The sequence below is a fragment of the Mizuhopecten yessoensis genome, unplaced genomic scaffold, assembly GCF_002113885.1.
Source record: "Mizuhopecten yessoensis strain PY_sf001 unplaced genomic scaffold, ASM211388v2 scaffold5971, whole genome shotgun sequence".
Classification (NCBI taxonomy): domain Eukaryota; kingdom Metazoa; phylum Mollusca; class Bivalvia; order Pectinida; family Pectinidae; genus Mizuhopecten; species Mizuhopecten yessoensis.
Window position 1 is genome coordinate 264,648 of NW_018406315.1, and position 22,393 is coordinate 287,040.

General features: G+C 37.5%; 1 protein-coding gene across 1 annotated transcript in view; it reads left to right on the forward strand.

Annotated features, from left to right (window-relative positions):
• Positions 1 to 22,393, forward strand: part of LOC110451375 — a 65,425-nt gene that overhangs the window by 24,678 nt on the left and 18,354 nt on the right. The window contains exons 21-37 of the mRNA XM_021499348.1: positions 1,607 to 1,677; positions 2,082 to 2,172; positions 2,955 to 3,094; positions 3,300 to 3,386; positions 6,100 to 6,224; positions 7,537 to 7,710; positions 8,076 to 8,195; positions 8,502 to 8,796; positions 9,178 to 9,232; positions 9,370 to 9,448; positions 10,251 to 10,313; positions 10,786 to 10,897; positions 14,379 to 14,540; positions 14,879 to 15,088; positions 16,623 to 16,715; positions 20,566 to 20,711; positions 21,262 to 22,223. Coding sequence (XP_021355023.1) covers positions 1,607 to 1,677; positions 2,082 to 2,172; positions 2,955 to 3,094; positions 3,300 to 3,386; positions 6,100 to 6,224; positions 7,537 to 7,710; positions 8,076 to 8,195; positions 8,502 to 8,796; positions 9,178 to 9,232; positions 9,370 to 9,448; positions 10,251 to 10,313; positions 10,786 to 10,897; positions 14,379 to 14,540; positions 14,879 to 15,088; positions 16,623 to 16,715; positions 20,566 to 20,711; positions 21,262 to 22,223 — 2,985 coding nt within the window. The remainder of the gene's footprint in view (positions 1 to 1,606; positions 1,678 to 2,081; positions 2,173 to 2,954; positions 3,095 to 3,299; positions 3,387 to 6,099; positions 6,225 to 7,536; positions 7,711 to 8,075; positions 8,196 to 8,501; positions 8,797 to 9,177; positions 9,233 to 9,369; positions 9,449 to 10,250; positions 10,314 to 10,785; positions 10,898 to 14,378; positions 14,541 to 14,878; positions 15,089 to 16,622; positions 16,716 to 20,565; positions 20,712 to 21,261; positions 22,224 to 22,393) is intronic.

The window sequence follows — 22,393 nt, forward strand, 5'->3', positions numbered from 1 at the left end:
TACAATTTAGAAAGGTGTTGTAGTTGGTGTGTGTTACTATTTAGTAATGTGTTGTCTAACAGTTGTAATTGGTGTTTGTTACTATTTAGTGATGTGTTGTCTAACAGTTGTAGTTGGTGTGTGTTACAGTTTTAGTTGATGTGTGATACTATTTAGTAATGTGTTGCTTAACAGTTGTAGTTGATGTGTGTTACTATTTAGTGATGTGTTGTCTAACAGTTGTAGTTGGTGTGTGTTACTATTTAGTAATGTGTTGTCTAACAGTTGTAGTTGGTGTGTGTTACTATTTAGTAATGTGTTGTCTAACAGTTGTAGTTGGTGTGTGTTACTATTTAGTAATGTGTTGTCTAACAGTTGTAGTTGGTGTGTGTTACTATTTAGTAATGTGTTGTCTAACAGTTGTAGTTGGTGTGTGTTACTATTTAGTAATGTGTTGTCTAACAGTTGTAGTTGGTGTGTGTTACTATTTAGTAATGTGTTGTCTAACAGTTGTAGTTGGTGTGTGTTACTATTTAGTAATGTGTTGTCTAACAGTTGTAGTTGGTGTGTGTTACTATTTAGTAATGTGTTGTCTAACAGTTGTAGTTGGTGTGTGTTACTATTTAGTAATGTGTTGTCTAACAGTTGTAGTTGGTGTGTGTTACTATTTAGTAATGTGTTGTCTAACAGTTGTAGTTAGTGTGTGTTACTATTTAGTAATGTGTTGTATAACAGTTGTAGTTAGTGGGTGTTACTATTTAGTAATGTGTTGTCTAACAGTTGTAGTTAGTGTATGTTACTATTTAGTAATGTGTTGTATAACAGTTGTAGTTAGTGTGTGTTACTATTTAGTAATGTGTTGTCTAACAGTTGTAGTTAGTGTATGTTACTATTTAGTAATGTGTTGTATAACAGTTGTAGTTGATGTGTCTTACTATTTAGTAATGTGTTGTATAACAGTTGTAGTTGGTGTGTGTTACTATTTAGTAATGTGTTGTATAACAGTTGTAGTTAGTGTGTGTTACTATTTAGTAATGTGTTGTCTAACAGTTGTAGTTGGTGTGTGTTACTATTTAGTAATGTGTTGTCTGACAGTTGTAGTTGATGTGTGTTACTATTTAGTGATGTGTTGTCTGACAGTTGTAGTTGGTGTGTGTTACTATTTAGTGATGTGTTTTCTAACAGTTGTAGTGGGTGTGTGTTACTATTTGGTAATGTGTCGTCTAATAAGCATAGTTGGTGTGTGTTACCGTTTTAGTTGATGTGTGATAATATTTAGTAATGTGTCTGCTTATAAACATAGCTGGTGTGTGTTACTATGTAGTAAGGTGTTGTCTGACAGTTGTAGTTAGTGTGTGTTACTACTTAGTAATGTGTTGTATAAAAGTTGTAGTTGGTGTGGGTTACTATTTAGTGATGTGTTGTCTAACAGTTGAAGTCGATGTGTGTTACTTTTTAGTGATGTGTTGTCTGACAGTGGTGTGTGTTACTATTTAGTTATGTGTTGTCTAACAGTTGTAGTTGGTGTGTGTTACTATTTAGTATTGTGTTGTCTAATAAACATAGCTGGTGTGTGTTACTATTTAGTAATGTGTCGTCTAATAAACATAGCTGGTGTGTGTTACAGTGTACTGGATGAAGGCCAGATTTTACATGTTACAAGGCAAGATGGATGATGCCCTTTATTGTTTCCAAAAGGTGAGACCTAGTCTTAAAACTAAAAATAGGCTGTTATGTTATTTTCATGTCTATTTATTGTGTTGAATTTGTGTTTTTTTTAGTATAATTAATGTAGTTTTACTTTAATAGAAGTGACTGTGTGGTGCTGAAATCACTGGATGAGAAATATTGATGTATATGAACAGTTATAAAATTAAACATGACATGGCCTTTGGGAATCCTTTATTAAAAACTTTCACAGTCTGGAATTCAAAGTGTTTCATTTTGAAATTAAACCTGTCTGTAACCTAAAAGTCTTAGAAAAGTTAGCTCCCATACACTGGGAATCTTCTTTCCCTCGCAAGGGTTAAGGCGTTACAATCATAAAAAAATATTTTATATTTAATTGGAGAACTGCTTCATCAAAAATATAAATATTTCAGACTTTTGAGTATTTGGAGTATGCGGAGAAGCAAGGGGAGCCTACCAAGATATGTCTTGTCAACTGTAAAATGGACCGCCTCATATCTATAGGTAAACACCCTAATGTGGCACTAGGGTCAGAAACTGTAAAATGGACTGCCTCATATCTATAGCTAAACACCCTAATGTGGCACTAGGGTCAGAAACTGTAAAATGGACCGCCTCATATCTATAGGTAAACACCTTAATGTGGCACTGGGTCAGAAACTGTAAAATGGACCGCCTCATATCTATAGGTAAACACCCTAATGTGGCACGTGGCACTAGGGTCAGAAACTGTAAAATGGACCGCCTGGGCCAGAGAGGTAAACACTCTATGTGGCACTAGGGTCAGAAACTGTAAAATGGACTGCCTCATATCTATAGGTAAACACCCTAATGTGGCACGTGGCACTAGGGTCAGAAACTGTAAAATGGACCGCCTCATATCTAGAGGTAAACACCCTAATGTGGCACTAGGGTCAGAAATGATCACTTTGTTTGTACACTGTACAGTAATAAAGATTTGAAGTTCTAGTACCTGCAAAATTTAGAAATAATAGATTATGTTATTTTAAACCAGGAACTCAAAGTGTTAATATTGCTGTCATGGTCAGTAATTCTGTGTTATTAAAATAAACAGGAAATAATAAACAATTTTAAGAAAAGATTGTAGATGACATCTCAGAAATGGTAAAGATAAAAGCTATAGAGCTGTAAGAGTTGCTCAGACATTGGGGGAAAAGTCTTCTGATAAAACATAGCTACTATAGTAGGAATCCAGACGTGTTAACAGTACTAACTAAGAATGGTGACAGATGGTCGTTACTTTGTTATCTGCCCTGTTTACACAGACCAGGTAAAGAGCCACCAGGAGTCACTGCACAGATGTCAGTCACTTGACGAAACACAGAAGCTGTACGAGTCCGGGAACTATGAAAAGGTGGTGGATTTTATACTTCAGACATTTACACAGCCACAACTCAAGGGCAAGGTAAGGAATGGTTTGATCAGAAGAAGGGGAGAGACTGAAGGTAGAAGGTGGAAGGCCAGTGATAAGGGGAGGTTATGTTTAAGGACGTGAATACCAATCAATAGATGTCGATTTAGAAATACTAATGTTATTCTGTTTTAAGATTTGTTGTTGATTGCCAAAGACTGTATTGTATCTAACAAATGACTTGCAAATGTTTTTGTAGACGATGGCGTTCAGAACAGCAATACCAGAGCGCCAGTCACAGTTACTGCTCCTCCAGGACTCTCTCTACAAGATGGAGGCCCACAAGGTAAGTGTATCCTTGTCCTCACACTGTACGTTCCCTGGAGGCCCACAAGGTAAGTGTATCCTTGTCCTCTCACTGTACGTTCCCTGGAGGCCCACAAGGTAAGTGTATCCTTGTCCTCTCACTGTACGTTCCCTGGAGGCCCACAAGGTAAGTGTATCCTTGTCCTCACACTGTACGTTCCCTGGAGGCCCACAAGGTAAGTGTATCCTTGTCCTCTCACTGTACGTTCCCTGGAGGCCCACAAGGTAAGTGTATCCTTGTCCTCACACTGTACGTTCCCTGGAGGCCCACAAGGTAAGTGTATCCTTGTCCTCTCACTGTACGTTCCCTGGAGGCCCACAAGGTAAGTGTATCCTTGTCCTCTCACTGTACGTTCCCTGGAGGCCCACAAGGTAAGTGTATCCTTGTCCTCACACTGTACGTTCCCTGGAGGCCCACAAGGTAAGTGTATCCTTGTCCTCTCACTGTACGTTCCCTGGAGGCCCACAAGGTAAGTGTATCCTTGTCCTCTCACTGTACGTTCCCTGGAGGCCCACAAGGTAAGTGTATCCTTGTCCTCACACTGTACGTTCCCTGGAGGCCCACAAGGTAAGTGTATCCTTGTCCTCTCACTGTACGTTCCCTGGAGGCCCACAAGGTAAGTGTATCCTTGTCCTCTCACTGTACGTTCCCTGGAGGCCCACAAGGTAAGTGTATCCTTGTCCTCACACTGTACGTTCCCTGGAGGCCCACAAGGTAAGTGTATCCTTGTCCTCTCACTGTACGTTCCCTGGAGGCCCACAAGGTAAGTGTATCCTTGTCCTCACACTGTACGTTCCCTGGAGGCCCACAAGGTAAGTGTATCCTTGTCCTCTCACTGTACGTTCCCTGGAGGCCCACAAGGTAAGTGTATCCTTGTCCTCTCACTGTACGTTCCCTGGAGGCCCACAAGGTAAGTGTATCCTTGTCCTCACACTGTACGTTCCCTGGAGGCCCACAAGGTAAGTGTATCCTTGTCCTCTCACTGTACGTTCCCTGGAGGCCCACAAGGTAAGTGTATCCTTGTCCTCTCACTGTACGTTCCCTGGAGGCCCACAAGGTAAGTGTATCCTTGTCCTCACACTGTACGTTCCCTGGAGGCCCACAAGGTAAGTGTATCCTTGTCCTCTCACTGTACGTTCCCTGGAGGCCCACAAGGTAAGTGTATCCTTGTCCTCTCACTGTACGTTCCCTGGAGGCCCACAAGGTAAGTGTATCCTTGTCCTCACACTGTACGTTCCCTGGAGGCCCACAAGGTAAGTGTATCCTTGTCCTCTCACTGTACGTTCCCTGGAGGCCCACAAGGTAAGTGTATCCTTGTCCTCTCACTGTACGTTCCCTGGAGGCCCACAAGGTAAGTGTATCCTTGTCCTCTCACTGTACGTTCCCTGGAGGCCCACAAGGTAAGTGTATCCTTGTCCTCTCACTGTACGTTCCCTGGAGGCCCACAAGGTAAGTGTATCCTTGTCCTCTCACTGTACGTTCCCTGGAGGCCCACAAGGTAAGTGTATCCTTGTCCTCTCACTGTACGTTCCCTGGAGGCCCACAAGGTAAGTGTATCCTTGTCCTCTCACTGTACGTTCCCTGGAGGCCCACAAGGTAAGTGTATCCTTGTCCTCTCACTGTACGTTCCCTGGAGGCCCACAAGGTAAGTGTATCCTTGTCCTCTCACTGTACGTTCCCTGGAGGCCCACAAGGTAAGTGTATCCTTGTCCTCTCACTGTACGTTCCCTGGAGGCCCACAAGGTAAGTGTATCCTTGTCCTCTCACTGTACGTTCCCTGGAGGCCCACAAGGTAAGTGTATCCTTGTCCTCTCACTGTACGTTCCCTGGAGGCCCACAAGGTAAGTGTATCCTTGTCCTCACACTGTACGTTCCCTGGAGGCCCACAAGGTAAGTGTATCCTTGTCCTCTCACTGTACGTTCCCTGGAGGCCCACAAGGTAAGTGTATCCTTGTCCTCTCACTGTACGTTCCCTGGAGGCCCACAAGGTAAGTGTATCCTTGTCCTCACACTGTACGTTCCCTGGAGGCCCACAAGGTAAGTGTATCCTTGTCCTCTCACTGTACGTTCCCTGGAGGCCCACAAGGTAAGTGTATCCTTGTCCTCTCACTGTACGTTCCCTGGAGGCCCACAAGGTAAGTGTATCCTTGTCCTCACACTGTACGTTCCCTGGAGGCCCACAAGGTAAGTGTATCCTTGTCCTCTCACTGTACGTTCCCTGGAGGCCCACAAGGTAAGTGTATCCTTGTCCTCACACTGTACGTTCCCTGGAGGCCCACAAGGTAAGTGTATCCTTGTCCTCTCACTGTACGTTCCCTGGAGGCCCACAAGGTAAGTGTATCCTTGTCCTCACACTGTACGTTCCCTGGAGGCCCACAAGGTAAGTGTATCCTTGTCCTCTCACTGTACGTTCCCTGGAGGCCCACACGGTAAGTGTATCCTTGTCCTCTCACTGTACGTTTCCTACCTAATATAGGGTCTGTAGGCTGACTTGAGTCATCTGCTCAAAGTTCTCATATGGATTGTAGATGTGTTCTTGTTCTGATGTCCCTGCTTGGTGGAAAAACTGTACAACACCATTTGAAGTGCCTTGGACTGAAGTTCTTTATTGGTTGGAATGCCTGTTCAATTTGTCCTACCTCTGTCCTTAATTTACATAGCTTTATCCTGACTTATTGATATTTATTATCAGAAAGGTATGGTGTGGGGTGAGGTGTCTTTCAATGAGGCCGTGCAGTATTATAAGAGGGCCAGCACTTCAGAACAGAAAGATGCCTGGAGTGCCACACTCACCCAAATATGTGAGAACCTTATCAGGTAAGATAAACATTTTCTCCAGATTGCTACACTTATTACCATATCTATCAGGTAGATAAAGCTGGTATCTAGATTGACACACTTATTACCATATCTATCAGGTAGATAAAGCTGCTATCTAGATTGACACACTTATTACCATATCCATCAGGTAGATAAAGCTGTTCTCTAGATTGACACACTTATTACTATATCTATCAGGTAGATAAAGCTGTTCTCTTGATTGACACATTTATTACCATATCTATCAGGTAGATAAAGCTGTTCTCTAGATTGACACTTATTACCGTATCTATCAGGTAGATAAAGCTGTTCTCTAGATTGACACACTTATTACTATATCTATCAGGTAGATAAAGCTGTTTTCTAGATTGACACACTTATCGAAAACCCTGGTACTGTAAAGCATCCTTATGTTTTGTCGATTCACTATTTCATGGCTTTGTACAAAAATATATAGTATAAATTACCACAAATGTTGGTTTAAAGAGATCTACACACTACCACGGATGTTTGTTTATAGAGATCTACACACTACCACGAATGTTTGCTTATAGAGATTTATACACTACCACAAATGTTTGTTTATAGAGATTTATACACTACCACAAATGTTTGTGTAAAGAGATCTACACACTACCACAAATGTTTGTTTATAGAGATCTACACACTACCACGAATGTTTGTTTATAGAGATTTATACACTACCACGAATGTTTGTTTATAGAGATCAACACACTACCACATATGTTTGTTTATAGAGATTTATACACTACCATGAATGTTTGTTTAAAGAGATCTACACACTACCACGAATGTTTGTTTATAGAGATCTACACACTACCACGAATGTTTGTTTAAAGAGATCTACACACTACCAATAATGTTTGTTTATAGAGATCTACACACTACCACGAATGTTTGTTTATAGAGATCTACACACTACCACGAATGTTTGTTTATAGAGATCTACACACTACCACGTATGTTTGTTTATAGAGATCTACACACTACCACAAATGTTTGTTTAAAGAGATCTACACACTACCACAAATGTTTGTTTATAGAGATCTACACACTACCACGTATGTTTTTTTAAAGAGATCTACACACTACCACGAATGTTTGTTTATAGAGATTTATACACTACCACGTATGTTTGTTTATAGAGATCTACACACTACCACAAATGTTTGTTTATAGAGATCTACACACTACCACATATGTTTGTTTAAAGAGATCTACACACTACCACGAAAGCTGCTACATTAATTTCCTTACATATTTTCTTTTCCTTTTCATTGTGTTACAGGGTACTAGACAAAAAGGATGATGTTTTGAAAGATGTGCCAAGCATCAACCTGGTGCGACTGGCAAGAAATTTAATCAACATAATTGACACTACAATGGCAGCTCCAGATATTGCCGTGGAAATGCCCATAGGCACGGTGTTACCATGGATACTTCTATACAAGTTAATTAAATTGTGAGTAACCAGCAGAATGACAGTTAAAAAGGATCCCCCTGTCACTGCCGTAAGCTGTAACTATGCATTGGGATTGTTCTCTGACATAACTACACCTTTAAAAAGCATTTCTGAAAAGAAAACCTTTTCCTGCGGAAGTTGTACAGATTTTTCAAAGTTGATGAAGTTGTGATTCTTTTTCTATTTTTCATTTAAATTGAGAAATTGAAACAGAAATTTTCTCATCAGGAACACTGTTGCACTATTCACAGCATCACATTACCAACCATAAAAAAATTGAAGTGTTTCAAATCATCTGGACCAAAAATCGTTTTAAGATTCTATGTGAGTATGAAGTAATAATTTCTGATCAATTGTTGTTATAGTGAGGAAAACAAGATCCGATCCATGCAAGTGTCGACTCCAGAAGCTGGTCAGACTGACCTGTTAGACGGGATGCCCTCTTACCTCATGCTGCTAAATATAGCTCACGAATACCTGGCCAGGTAGGTAGCAGTGACGCATCAACACCTGTATCTTCAAACATCTTTGAGAACACAGCTTTACGAGATATCGTTAAATACCACAACTGCCATGTTGTTCAGACTGACAAGTTTATATAATTCTGAAATATAGGACCATATAAAGACAGGAAACTGGAAAATACTTAAATAATTGAAAATGCTATTTAGTAACAAATAAAACATTTTTAAATATGTTTTGTTATATACAAACTGTATTATTATGGGGAATGCACAGATTTTGTTGTTGTTGTGAGTTTGAGATCCAGTTATTTGTTTTGTTATTTGCAGGCATAGTTGGTGTACAAAATCAAATGGATCTCTGCTGCTCTTCTATCTAGACGTTGCCCAGGAATTCTTGACTGGATCTTGTCAATTCAAACGTGACCTTGAACAGTCATATGAGCAGTGTGTGTACTGTCTGTTTGGTCATCCCAACAAGAAGGGGCGTGCGCGTCATCTAATGGACCACAACGCTTCACAGATAGACCTTACCTGGGACAGCGCCCAGAAAATCTTTGAATACTTCAAACCCAACTCTGTGCCAGAGTTTGATAGCTATAAGGCTGATGCCGTGTCTGGAGATGTGAGAAATTTGAAACAGATCATTTCTTCAAAATATTTTTTACAAATTACAATTATATCAGTCTTGTTAGCTTATATGTCTCATAATCCAAGATGGCTTTCAATTGGGCGAAACCTTTTAGATGGCAACTACGTGTCCAGTTGGTTTGATTTTGTTCATGGTACTGTAGGTATCAATATTCTAAAGTCAAAAACCTTCACTGTGGCTTCTGCTTGGCAAATATATAGGATATAAATGTTCAGGCACATGGCGGGGTTTCATCATTTCCGTCCCATTGACATTTTTTCACCACAACCCTGTTGCAAATGAAGTCACAATTCTATATCTTAATCAACACTTGGTGAACGTTCTCTGTAATATGCTATTAATATTTCATTACAGATGGAGTTTTTACTGAAAAGAATTGCACAGCTTGTTCCAGAGTCAGAGAAGCCAGGTAAAATAATTTAAACAAACTTAAACAACGTATCCTGTACATTTGCTGATTTTGCATGATTGTGATTACTTGAGTGTTAAGAGAGGGATCATCTGTCTAGTACAGATACTAAATAATCTCTGATATTCTATTTACAGCAAAACTAATGGAAAATTTGCAGGAATACATAGAGGGTAACACCAATATCCCACCTAATCCAGAAACCAAACATCTGTCGTAAGTAATACATGGAGAACAACACCAATATCCCACCTAATCCAGAAACTAAACATCTGTCGTAAGTAATACATGGAGAACAACACCAATATTCCACGAAACCCCAACATTGTACATCTGTTGTAGGTAATCAGATTCACCAGAAGTAGGACATGTGCATCAGTATTTTAAATTTTGAAAGATGAAGTACTAATACAATCAATAAAGTGTTGAACATGTTATTTTGAGAGGGGAAAATGCTGAGAAGTTTGAGTCATTTGAAATGAAATTATGATGGGCACAATGTTGGAACACACATTGTTTTAGAATGCTCTTATTAGTCCCCCACTGGGACTATATTTTTTGTGTCGTGTCGGTCCGTCCTTCCGTCTTTCTGTCCTTCCGTCCTTCTGTTTGTCCTTCCGCTATCTTGTCTGGGCTCTTTCTCCTACACTACCTGACACTGGAACTTCATACTAGAGGTATGGGTTCAACTTGGTGAGACGGTGTGTCGCATATTAAAATTAAGTCACTCTGACCTACATTTTGACCTTGGACCTGCATCAAAGTAAAAGTTTTTCCAGGCTCTATCTCCTTCACTACTAGTCACTGGAACTCTATACTTGGAGTATGGGTTCGTCTTGGTGAGGCGGTGTGTCGTATATCAAAGTAGGTCACTCTGTTTTTGACCAGGTCACTGACAGGTTTACCAGCAATATAATCAATAATACTGATGATTTACATGTTGTAATCAGTACTGTATATAAGTGATGATTAACATGTTGTAATCAGTACTGTATATAACTGATGATTTACATTTCAGAACTGTTTCTAAGGAGTTGTACTATTTATTAGCAGACTACTATTTCAAGAACAAAGAACAGGCGTAAGTTTACTTGATACAGATGTATTCTGTACAGAACATCATTTTTGAACCACCACAATTGTGTAAATCATGAGTATTTAACAGTGGTAAGATGAATTCAGGACAAAAGAAAAGGCACCACACCATGTTTTTATTTACAAAGAATTGTATTGGTTTCCTAATCTGACACACGTAATAGGAATATTCAGAAGAAGAATAAGTATATTATAATTTGATATTAAACAATGTATAAAGATGATATTATACAATGTATAAAAAGGATATACAATGTATAAAAAAGATATTATACAATGTATAAAGATGATATTATACAATGTATAAAGATGATATTATACATTGTATAAAGATGATATACAATGTTTAAAGATGATATTATATAATGTATAGAGATGATATTATACAATGTATAAAGATGATATTATACATTGTGTAAAGAAAGACAATAATTTGTGAACTGTTGACCCATTAACAGGAAGGCAGTGAGGTTCTACATGAGTGACATTTGTATGAACCCTACACGTCTGGACTCCTGGGCAGGCATGGGACTCGCGCGCATGAGTCAGTTGGAACAGAAACTCAGTTCTGTAAGTGAAATATTTCCTATGTTACCACTTGCCTGTAAGCTTTATTTGTATATCTTTGTTACAACTGTACCTCATTAAGTGGTTAAACAAGTATCATATTTTATTAGTGATAAGTGCAAGGTTAATAAGTAAAGGTTGTCACTGAATACCTATGTTTAACTGAGACATATGGTCATAAATCTATCTCCAATCCAGGTTTAGTTTATCACTCATAGAATCTCGTGTAACTGTAATTGAAATGGACATTTGATTTGAACTATAAATACTATATTTCAAATCATTATTGACGTAGTCAAATACATAAAAACCTCATTAATAGCATCGACACCTGGATAATCCTGACAAATATCCTTGCTAGCTTAAACACCTAGATAACTCTTTTTATACGACCTTCAAATTTGACGGTAGTATTATGGTATGGCGTTGTCCATCCGTCCGTCCGTCGTAAACTTTGTTTGTCCGGCAATCTCCTCCTACATTTTTCGACCGATCTATTTGAAACTTGGTATACATTATAATTATGATATGAAGTTGTGTCTCCCTTAAAAGAATTTCGATTCGACAATTTTTCCAAAAGTTATTGCCCTTTGTTCATTTCAGTATTTGATTTTTGTCCGGAGATCTCCTCCTACATTTTTAGACCGATCTCTTTAAAACTTGGAATACATTATAATCATGATATGAAGTTGTGTTTCCCTTAAAAGAATTTTGATTTGACAATTTTTCCAAAAGTTATTGCCCTTTGTTCATTTCAGTAGTTGATTTTTGTCCGGAGATCTTCTCCTACATTTTTCAACAGATCTCTTTGAAACTTGGTATACATTATAATCATGATATGAAGTTGTGTTTCCTTTAAAAGAATTTTGATTCGACGATTTTGCAAAATTTATTGCCTTTTGTTCATTTCAGTATTTGATTTTTGTCCGAAGATTTTCTCCTACATTTTTATAGCTTATCAGCTAACTACTCTTAGAATGATGCAGATCTTATTTCAATGTAAGAAAGTATATAACACTATATGGCTTTCGACGGGCGTATTTTGTTCCGCCCCCCCCCNTTACACTTCACAATTATCAGCCTTATTACAATGAAGGATTTGTATGTTTACATTAAATTGAAATTTTTTACCAACTGTGTATCTGTGCACACAGGTCGAGACTGAAGACTCTGAGGTAACTCAGTCAAATAATACAGTTTTCTGTGGAAGTTCTGAAGTTACTTCTTGATGTGGATTTTAAACTGTATGTGACTGACTGAGTGTAACAGGCATGATATATTTAAGTTCAGTTTAAGAAAGAGTTTGTTTGATGTGGAAATGACTAGAAAATATCTGACACTGTAATGGAGGAAAATTATATCATATACTAATGTATGCTGCATTCAAAAATATCATAATTCATCCCCCCATCAGGGCTTTAATTTCGGGTCATATCCATGGTGATTGTTATTACACATTTGTTTTATATCAGTGTTTAATTTCGAGTCGTATCCATGGTGATTGTTATTACACATTTGTTTTATAACTGAGTGGTAAGTTGTGGTTTTACATCAATATAAAATATATAAAAAGGAAAAACCAATATTATGAATTGATGTTAAGACACAAAATTTGAAAAGGTAATCTTAACTTTTGAAACTTACACAAATAATACACATGTGCTGAACATGTCTATTTTTTATACGGTAATTTCTTAATCATCATAGTTGGTTTCTCCTGAAGTTGAAAATGTTAACAACTGTTGTTGATGAATGTTATGTTATAATGTTAACTTGTTTGTTAACTTGTTTTTTATTCGGATTCTTACTTAGCAAATATTCAGTGATATATTGAGACAATTGAGTCACCAAGGTACGATAGAACCAGAAACATTGTGAAGTTTACAGAAAACATTTCGAAGTTTACAGAAAACATTTTGAAGTTTACAGAAAACATTTTGCTGACCCTTTATAAGAAAAATTGCCTAGATAAGAGTGTTTGCTGCAATTAACGTTGTTTGTACTGAGTGTACCGTTGTTTGTTCTGAGTGTACTGTTGTTTGTTCTGAGTGTACTGTTGTTTGTTCTGAGTGTACTGTTGTTTGTTCTGAGTGTACAGTTGTTTGTTCTGAGTGTAACATTATTTCTTCTGAGTGTACTGTTGTTTGTTCTGAGTGTACCATTGTTTGTTCTGAGTGTACTGTTGTTTGTTCTGAGTGTACAGTTCTGAGTGTACTGTTGTTTGCTCTGAGTGTACTGTTTGTTCTGAGTGTACTGTTGTTTGTTCGGGGTGTACTGTTATTTGTTCTGGGTGTACTGTTTTTTGTTCCGAGTGTACTGTTGTTTGTTCTGAGCGTACTGTTGTTTGGTCTGAGTGTACTGTTGTTTGTTCTGAGTGTACAGTTGTTTGCTCTGAATGTACTGTTATTTGTTCTGAGTGTACTGTTGTTTGTTCTGAGTGTACCTCTGGTAACTCTTGACATTGGTCTGACTTTACCTCAAGCATACATATAAGGGGAAACTTTGTAAATTGAAACATTGACTAAAACTCAAAGGTCTTAAATCTTTTGTTTCTACATATTTTTTCTGTCTGACTCTCAAATCTCTTATAACCTATTGAAAGTATGTGAACCAGTGTCTAGTTAAGGTTATCAAAGTGAAGTCTGTGAACCAGTGTCTAGTAAAGGTTATCAAAGTGAAGTCTGTGAACCAGTGTCTAGTAAAGGTTATCAAAGTGAAGTCTGTGAACCAGTGTCTAGTTAAGGTTATCAAAGTGAAGTCTGTGAACCAGTGTCTAGTTAAGGTTATCAAAGTGAAGTCTGTGAACCAGTGTCTAGTAAAGGTTATCAAAGTGAAGTCTGTGAACCAGTGTCTAGTTAAGGTTATCAAAGTGAAGTCTGTGAACCAGTGTCTAGTTAAGGTTATCAAAGTGAAGTCTGTGAACCAGTGTCTAGTTAAGGTTATCAAAGTGAAGTCTGTGAACCAGTGTCTAGTTAAGGTTATCAAAGTGAAGTCTGTGAACCAGTGTCTAGTTAAGGTTATCAAAGTGAAGTCTGTGAACCAGTGTCTAGTTAAGGTTATCAAAGTGAAGTCTGTGAACCAGTGTCTAGTTAAGGTTATCAAAGTGAAGTCTGTGAACCAGTGTCTAGTTAAGGTTATCAAAGTGAAGTCTGTGAACCAGTGTCTAGTTAAGGTTATCAAAGTGAAGTCTGTGAACCAGTGTCTAGTTAAGGTTATCAAAGTGAAGTCTGTGAACCAGTGTCTAGTTAAGGTTATCAAAGTGAAGTCTGTGAACCAGTGTCTAGTTAAGGTTATCAAAGTGAAGTCTGTGAACCAGTGTCTAGTAAAGGTTATCAAAGTGAAGTCTGTGAACCAGTGTCTAGTTAAGGTTATATAACTGGTATATTACATCTGTTGTATTATGAATTGCAGACAGGGTGAGTGACTCTGGTATATTACGTCAGTCTGTTGTATTATATTACATCTGTTGTATTATAAATTTTAGACAGCCCTGAAGATGGACATGCCAATTTACAGGAAATCTATCGGAGCTCTTCGTTGTTTCCGAAGAGCTGTTGAAATTGATGATTGCAACGCAAAACTGTGGATAGAATACGGTTCATTGGCATATCAGCTCCACTCCCACGCCTCACGGCAGCTTAAATGGGTAAGGAGGAATACTTCACTGTAGTCACACATCAAAAATATGTAATCGCTAGGTGATTATCTTCAGTTTTTTTTCCTTAAATGCCAATGGCCAACTCAAGACCTATACTAACCAAAACTTTATATTATATCATTTCTTGAACTGTACTGTGAAATTGTATGACTTAACTAGCAGTTAAACTTTACAAAACGTTTTTGTCGATACTAGAAGTATCAATATATAAAATCTACATGAGATTCCAGAGCTGTACAACCTGTGGTCAAGTTACACACAATGTATAAAAAATAATAATAAAATAATAATGTTAAAAAGGAAGGAATTGAACATTTCTCTTGTAGAAAAATTGGTTTCCATTGACTGCGGAACTAGAGCAGATTGCATCAGACAGCCGACAGGAGATGTTGCAGACTGCATTTAATTGTTATAAGAAAGCGAGTGAGTGTGAGAGTGAGGAGAATGAAGAGGAATGGCTACAACACTACATGATGGCTAAGTGTCTGGAAAAGATGAGAAAACCTCCCAAGGAGTACCTTGAAAATTACAAAAAGGTATACAGGTTGAAGAATCTCATAAGTTTTAATGTGATGTACTGAATGACTGTGGTAGTCCCCAGAAATATTGTAATGAAGGATTTATTATACTACAAGTATAGTTGTCATCAAAACGATGCATCCTTCATAAACCTATATTCAAGGATGTTTTTAAAATTCTAGCAAGTTACCATGAAACTGAGGATCATTAATTGTGAATCTTGAAGGTTTTTTAGCTCACCTGGCACGAAGTGCCAAGTGAGCTTATGCCGTGGCGCGGCGTCCGTCGTCCGTCCGTCCGTCCGTCTGTCGTCCGTCCGTCCGTCGTCCGGCGTCAATATTTTACTTTAAACGACTTCTTCTTAATAACCGAAAGGCCTAGGGTGTCGATATTTGGCCGGTAGCAAACTTGGATGAAGGGCTACAAAGTTTGTTAAAATTAATGACCTTCACCTATTTTCAAGGTCACAGGGGTCAAATATGTCAAAAACTTTTAAACATCTTCTTCTCAATAACCAAAATGCCCAGGGAGTTGATATATGGCCAGTAGCATGCTTGGGTGAAGGGCTACCAAGTTTGTTCAAATGAATGACCTTCAATTATATTCAAGGTCACAGGGGTCAATTGTATTAAAAAACCTTTAAACAACTTCTTCTGAATAACCAAAATGCTCAGGGTGATGATATTTAGCCAGTAGCATGCTGAGATGAAGTGCTACAAAGTTTGTTCAAATGAATGACCTTCACCCATATTCAAGGTCACAGGGGTCAAATATGTTAAAAACTTTAAACAACTTCTTCTGAATAACCAAAATGCCCTGGGTGATGATATTTAGTCAGTAGCATACTAGGATCAAGGGCTACCAAGTTTGTTTAAATGTATGACCTTGAATCATATTCAAGGTCACAAGGAGCAAATATGTTTAAAATATTTCAACAACTTGTTCTGAATAACCAAAAGGCTCAGGATGTTGATATTTAGTTAGTAGCATATGCTGGGATCAAGGACTACTATGTTTGTTAAAGTGAATGACTTTGACTTATATTCAAGGTCACAGGGGTCAAATTTGTTTAAAATCTTTAAACAACCTCTTCTGAATAACCATGGGTCCCAGGATGTTTATACTTTGCAAGTTGCATCCTGAGATGAAAGGCTATACAATGTGTTCAACATAATGACTTTGTTCGACTTTCAATCACAGGGGTGAAATGTTAAAAAAAAAAATAACAGGTTCTTTTGAATGAATTTTAATCATAAATACTGATATTTTGCCTGTAGCTTTATTTTAGATCACTTTTAAGGTTACAAGTGTGAGTTTTATACCAGGTGAGCGATGCAGGCCCATTGGGCCTCTTGTTTAGGAGCAGAATGGGTGGGGAGGGGGAAAATCTTGGGGTACTCCTACCCCTTCTTGATCTTGAAATTTTGCTGAATCAATTTTAAAGTTGCAAAATTAAAGAAATGGGTTTTTATTATGATGAAAAATGGAACAGGTTTAAAATGTATATTCTGATGAGAGATTTTACTAATGATTTACAATGTGTCTACACAGGCAGCTAACTATCTGTATGAGGAGAACGCCACATTCCCCAAGAAGATCGTTTACGCCTACACTACCCCACATCTGGCTGTGGAATCTCTCGAGGTAAATAAAATTGTTCAGCTGTAGTCTTTGTCAGTCTTCAATGCATGAGACTTAATCATAGATACATTGTCTATTGTGTGAGTTTTGTCTATTGTGTGTGTTTTGTCTATTGTGTGTGTTTTGTCTATTATGTGCTTTGTCTATTGTGTGTGTTTTGTCTATTGTCTGTTTTGTCTATTGTGTGTATTTTGTCTATTGTGTGCTTTGTCTATTGTGTGCTTTGTCTATTGTGTGCTTTGTCTATTTTGTGTATTTTGTCTAGTGTGTGTATTTTGTCTATTGTGTGTGTTTTGTCTATTGTGTGTGTTTTGTCTATTGTGTGCTTTGTCTATTGTGTGTGTTTTGTCCATTGTGTGTGTTTTGTCTATTGTGTGTGTTTTGTCTATTGTGTTTTTTTTTTCTATTGTGTGTTTTTCGTATATTGTGTGTGTTTTGTCTATTGTGTGTTTTGTCTATTGTGTGTGTTTTGTTTATTGTGTGCTTTGTCTATTGTGTGTGTTTTGTCTATTTGTCTATTATGTGTGTGTGTGTGTTTTGTCTGTTGTGTGCTTTGTCTATTTCTATTGTGTGTGTTTTGTCTATTGTGTGTGTTTTGTCTATTGTGTGTTTTGTCTATTGTGTGTGTTTTGTCTATTGTGTGTGTTTTGTCTATTGTGTGTTTTTTCTCTATTGTCTATTGTGTGTGTTTTGTCTATTGTGTGTGTTTTGTCTATTGTGTGTTTTTTCTATTGTGTGCTTTGTCTATTGTGTGTGTTTTGTCTATTGTGTGTGTTTTGTCTATTGTGTGTTTTTTCTATTGTGTGCTTTGTCTATTGTGTGTGTTTTGTCTATTGTGTGTGTTTTGTCTATTGTGTGTGTTTTGTCTATTGTGTGTTTTTTCTATTGTGTGCTTTGTCTATTGTGTGTGTTTTGTCTATTGTGTGTGTTTTGTCTATTGTGTGTGTTTTGTCTATTGTGTGTGTTTTGTCTATTGTGTGTTTTTTCTCTATTGTGTGCTTTGTCTATTGTGTGTGTTTTGTCTATTGTGTGTGTTTTGTCTATTGTGTGTGTTTTGTCTATTGTGTGTTTTTTCTATTGTGTGCTTTGTCTATTGTGTGTGTTTTGTCTATTGTGTGTTTTGTCTATTGTGTGTGTTTTGTCTATTGTGTGTGTTTTGTTTATTGTATATGTTTTGTCTATTATGTGTGTGTTTGTCTATTGTGTGTGTTTTGTCTATTGTGTGTGTTTTGTCTATTGCGTGCTTTGTCTATTGTGTGTGTTTTGTCTATCGTGTGTGTTCTGTCTATTGTGTGTGTTTTGTCTATTGTGTGTGTTTTGTTTATTGTATGTGTTTTGTCTATTATGTGTGTGTTTGTCTATTGTGTGCGTTTTGTCTATTGGGTGCTTTGTCTATTGTGTGTGTTTTGTGTATTGTGTGCTTTGTCTATTGTGTGTGCTTTGTCTATTGTGCGCTTTGTCTATTGTGTGTGTTTTGTCTTTTGTGTGTGTTTTGTCTATCGTGTGTGTTCTGTCTATTGTGTGTGTTTTGCCTATTGTGTGCTTTGTCTATTGTGTGTGCTTTGTCTATTGTGTGTTTTGTCTATTGTGTGGGTTTTGTCTATTGTGTGCTTTGTTTATTGTCTATTGTGTGTGTTTTGTCTATTTTGTGCTTTGTCTATTGTGTGTGTTTTGACTATTTTGTGTTTTGTCTATTGTGTGTGTTTTGTTTATCGTATGTGTTTTGTCTATTATGTTTGTGTTTGTCTATTGTGTGTGTTTTGTCTATCATGTGTGTTCTGTCTATTGTGTGTGTTTTGTCTTTTGTGTGTGTTTTGTCTATCATGTGTGTTCTGTCTATTGTGTGGGTTTTGTCTATTGTGTGGTTTGTCTATTGTGTGTGTTTTGTCTATCATGTGTGTTCTGTCTATTGCGTGCTTTGTCTATTGTGTGCGTTTTGTCTATTGGGTGCTTTGTCTATTGTGTGTGTTTTGTCTTTTGTGTGTGTTTTGTCTATCATGTGTGTTCTGTCTATTGTGTGTGTTTTGCCTATTGTGTGCTTTGTCTATTGTGTGTGATTTGTCTATTGTGTGTTTTGTCTATTGTGGGTGTTTTGTTTATTGTATGTGTTTTGTCTATTATGTGTGTGTTTGTCTATTTTGTGTGTTTTGTCTTTTATGTGTGTTTTGTCTATTGTGTGTGTTTTGTTTATCGTATGTGTTTTGTCTATTATGTTTGTGTTTGTCTATTGTGTGTGTTTTGTCTATCATGTGTGTTCTGTCTATTGTGTGTGTTTTGCCTATTGTGTGTGTTTTGTTTATTGTATATGTTTTGTCTATTATGTGTGTGTTTGTCTATTGTGTGTGTTTTGACTATTTTGTGTTTTGTCTATTGTGTGTGTTTTGTCTGTTGTCTATTGTGTGTGTTTTGTCTATTCTGTGTTTTGTCTATTGTGTGCTTTGTCTCTTGTGTGTGTTTTGTCTATTGTGTGTTTTGTCTATTGTGGGTGTTTTGTTTATTGTATGTGTTTTGTCTATTGTGTGTGTTTTGTTTTTTGTATGTGTTTTGTCTATTATGTGTGTGTTTGTCTATTGTGTGTGTTTTGTTTATCGTATGTGTTTTGTCTATTATGTTTGTGTTTGTCTATTGTGTGTGTTTTGTTTATCGTATGTGTTTTGTCTATTATGTTTGTGTTTGTCTATTGTGTGTGTTTTGTCTTTTGTGTGTGTTTTGTTTATTGTATGTGTTTTGGCTATTATGTGTGTGTTTGTCTATTGTGTGCGTTTTGTCTATTGGGTGCTTTGTCTATTGTGGGTGTTTTGTCTATTGTGTGCTTTGTCTTTTGTGTGTGTTTTGTCTATTGTCTATTGTGTTTGTTTTGTCTTTTGTGGGCTTTGTCTATTGTGTGTGTTTTGTCTGTTGTGTGTGTTTTGTCTATTGTGTGCTGTTTCTATTGTGTGTGTTTTGTCTATTGTGCGCTTTTTCTATTGTGTGTGTTTTGTCTATTGTGGGCTTTGTCTATTTTGTGTGTTTTGTCTATCATGTGTGTTCTGTCTATTGTGTGTGTTTTGCCTATTGTGTGCTTTGTCTATTGTGTGTGGTTTGTCTATTGTGTGCTTTGTCTATTGTCTATTGTGTGCGTTTTGTCTATTGTGTGTGTTTTGTTTTTTGTATGTGTTTTGTCTATTATGTGTGTGTTTGTCTATTGTGTGTGTTTTGTTTATTGTTTGTGTTTTGTCTATTATGTGTGTGTTTGTCTATTTTGTGTGTTTTGTCTTTTGTGTGTGTTTTGTTTATTGTATGTGTTTTGTCTATTGTGTGTGTTTTGTCTATTGTGTGCTTTGTCTATTGTGTGTGTTTTGTCTATCATGTGTGTTCTGTCTATTGTGTGGGTTTTGTCTATTGTGTGCTTTGTCTATTGTCTATTGTGTGTGTTTTGTCTATTGTGTGCTTTGTCTATTGTGTGTGTTTTGTCTATTGTGTGTTTTGTCTATTGTGTGTGTTTTGTTTATTGTATGTGTTTTGTCTATTATGTGTGTGTTTGTCTATTGTGTGTGTTTTGTCTATTGTGTGTGTTTTGTCTATTGTGTGTGTTTTGTCTATTGTGTGCTTTGTCTATTGTGTGTGTTTTGTCTATTGTGTGTGTTTTGTCTATTGTGTGTGTTTTGTCTATTGTGTGTGTTCTGTCTATTGTGTGTGTTTTGTCTATTGTGTGTGTTTTGTCTATTCCAAGGTGGTTTATTATACCTCTTCATCATTGGTACTGATAATTGAAAATATGTACTAGTTTCATCTTCATAATCGTCATTGTTTGACTATAAAATAATTATCTCAAGTTTACTGAACTCTTAGCTCACTTTTAATGTCTGGACAGATGTTCTACCGTATCCATGTGTCCATCATGAAGATCTTGCTGAAGAACAAAACTGTACTGGAGTCAGATCTGCAGCTCTTCCAGCGTTATATAAAAGAGGCTGCTAATAGTCCCTTTGCCCGGTGTCAGGAAAGACGACAGGAGAGGTAAGCACAGTGTCAGGAGAAACAAGAACCTTTGGGGGAAATCCGAGAAATGTGGAGTGAAGTGTTGGGGTAAAACATCAGAAGGGAAGTAGAGTATATGAAATTAGTGATGAGTATTGTGTTGTGAGAAATGTGAGGGTAGGTGCAGTGTTGAGAGGGAAAATCGACAGGTGGGATAAATAGTCCAATCTGAACTGCAGCCAGTATATGACAGATAATTATACATATTGTTTTTTTGGTATGTATGTCATTCACAAGATGTTCTTATCTTCCATAGCTCATTCTTTTATCTGACAGGAAAGAAATCAAATGCTAGCTAATCAATTTGGAATTAAAATCTCTGCTTTGCATTCCTAATTAAACCCAATTTTGGACATTATAATCATGACACTGTTGTAAATCTCAAATTGCAGAGCTATCCCCATATAATTTGATAGAAATTTGGTTTTTGATGCAAAACTTAGAAAATGCCTCATTTATGTTCTGATTGATTTCACTACAAAAAAGATTTCTTCTCTAAAATGAGGATAATTTTCTTTTCTGTTTGCAGCACAGCCACTCTAGATGGTACGCTGTTACCTGTTGGACAAGGAACTAAAACTGGGGGGAAAAGGTCAAAGGTCATGCCGATGGATCACACTTACTCTAAGCAGAAAAGCATGGTGGAGGGCTCAGCCACTGACTCAGCAACCTCTGACTTTGACCAGGTCACGACTCCTAAACCAGTTTCTATGGTTACACACAGAGAGGTTCAGGTAGTTGACCCTTCTAATGCAACTGCTGGGAGCATGATGGAATTATCGGCTGAAAATCTTGATGAACATTTGACTGTAGCAGAATCTGTTGATAAGGAAAAAGAGGAAGTGGACTCGGCTACAACTGTGGAAAAGTCAGCTGTACCAGAGCAAGGGCAAGGTGACACGGCTGTCGATAAGGAGTCTGAGGGGGATGGTTTCTTTTTAGATGAAGTCACTGGCATTGTAAAACAAGCTTCATTTGGCTTTGATGTTAAGGGGGACACACACCTATTGGATAGAGGTGATAGTGCTGATGTTGTGATCGGAACCAAGGACAAATATGTTGACAAGGTCATGAAAGTGTCTTCTCAAGAAGAAAAGTCTAATGATAATGCAATGGAAGTTTCTGCTGAGGAGGATAAAATCCTGTCTGAGGACAAAGTTGATGGCCAAAAAATGGATAAAGACGACGATTCTTCTCTCTCTGAGTTTGATGTGGAGGCTCTACTTTCTGAATATTTACCCACAGACCATGACAAAAAGACATCTAGTGATGATAAAAAGTCAACTGACATCATCCAACAGGATGAAGGTCAAACTACAGATGTCAAGTCTAGTGATCTTAAGGAAGGTGGTTTTGACCAGCAGGAAGATGAGAAATCCCTCCACTCTGTTGTACGAGAGTTAAGTCAAGGAAACGAGAGTATGGAATCGGAGACGAGGCAATATGGTGACATGAATCTGCCAGAGGACCAAGAGGGAGGAGCACCGATTGGTACGTAGTGTACACGTACTTTTAACGAGTAATTTTAAGATTTCTAAAATATTCATACAACATTTTCTCAATAACCAAAAGTCCCAGGGTAATTATATTTGGTCACTGGCCAGTAGCTATAGCTAGCTTAGAAGAAGGGCTATAAAGTGTGTTCAAATGAATGGCATTGA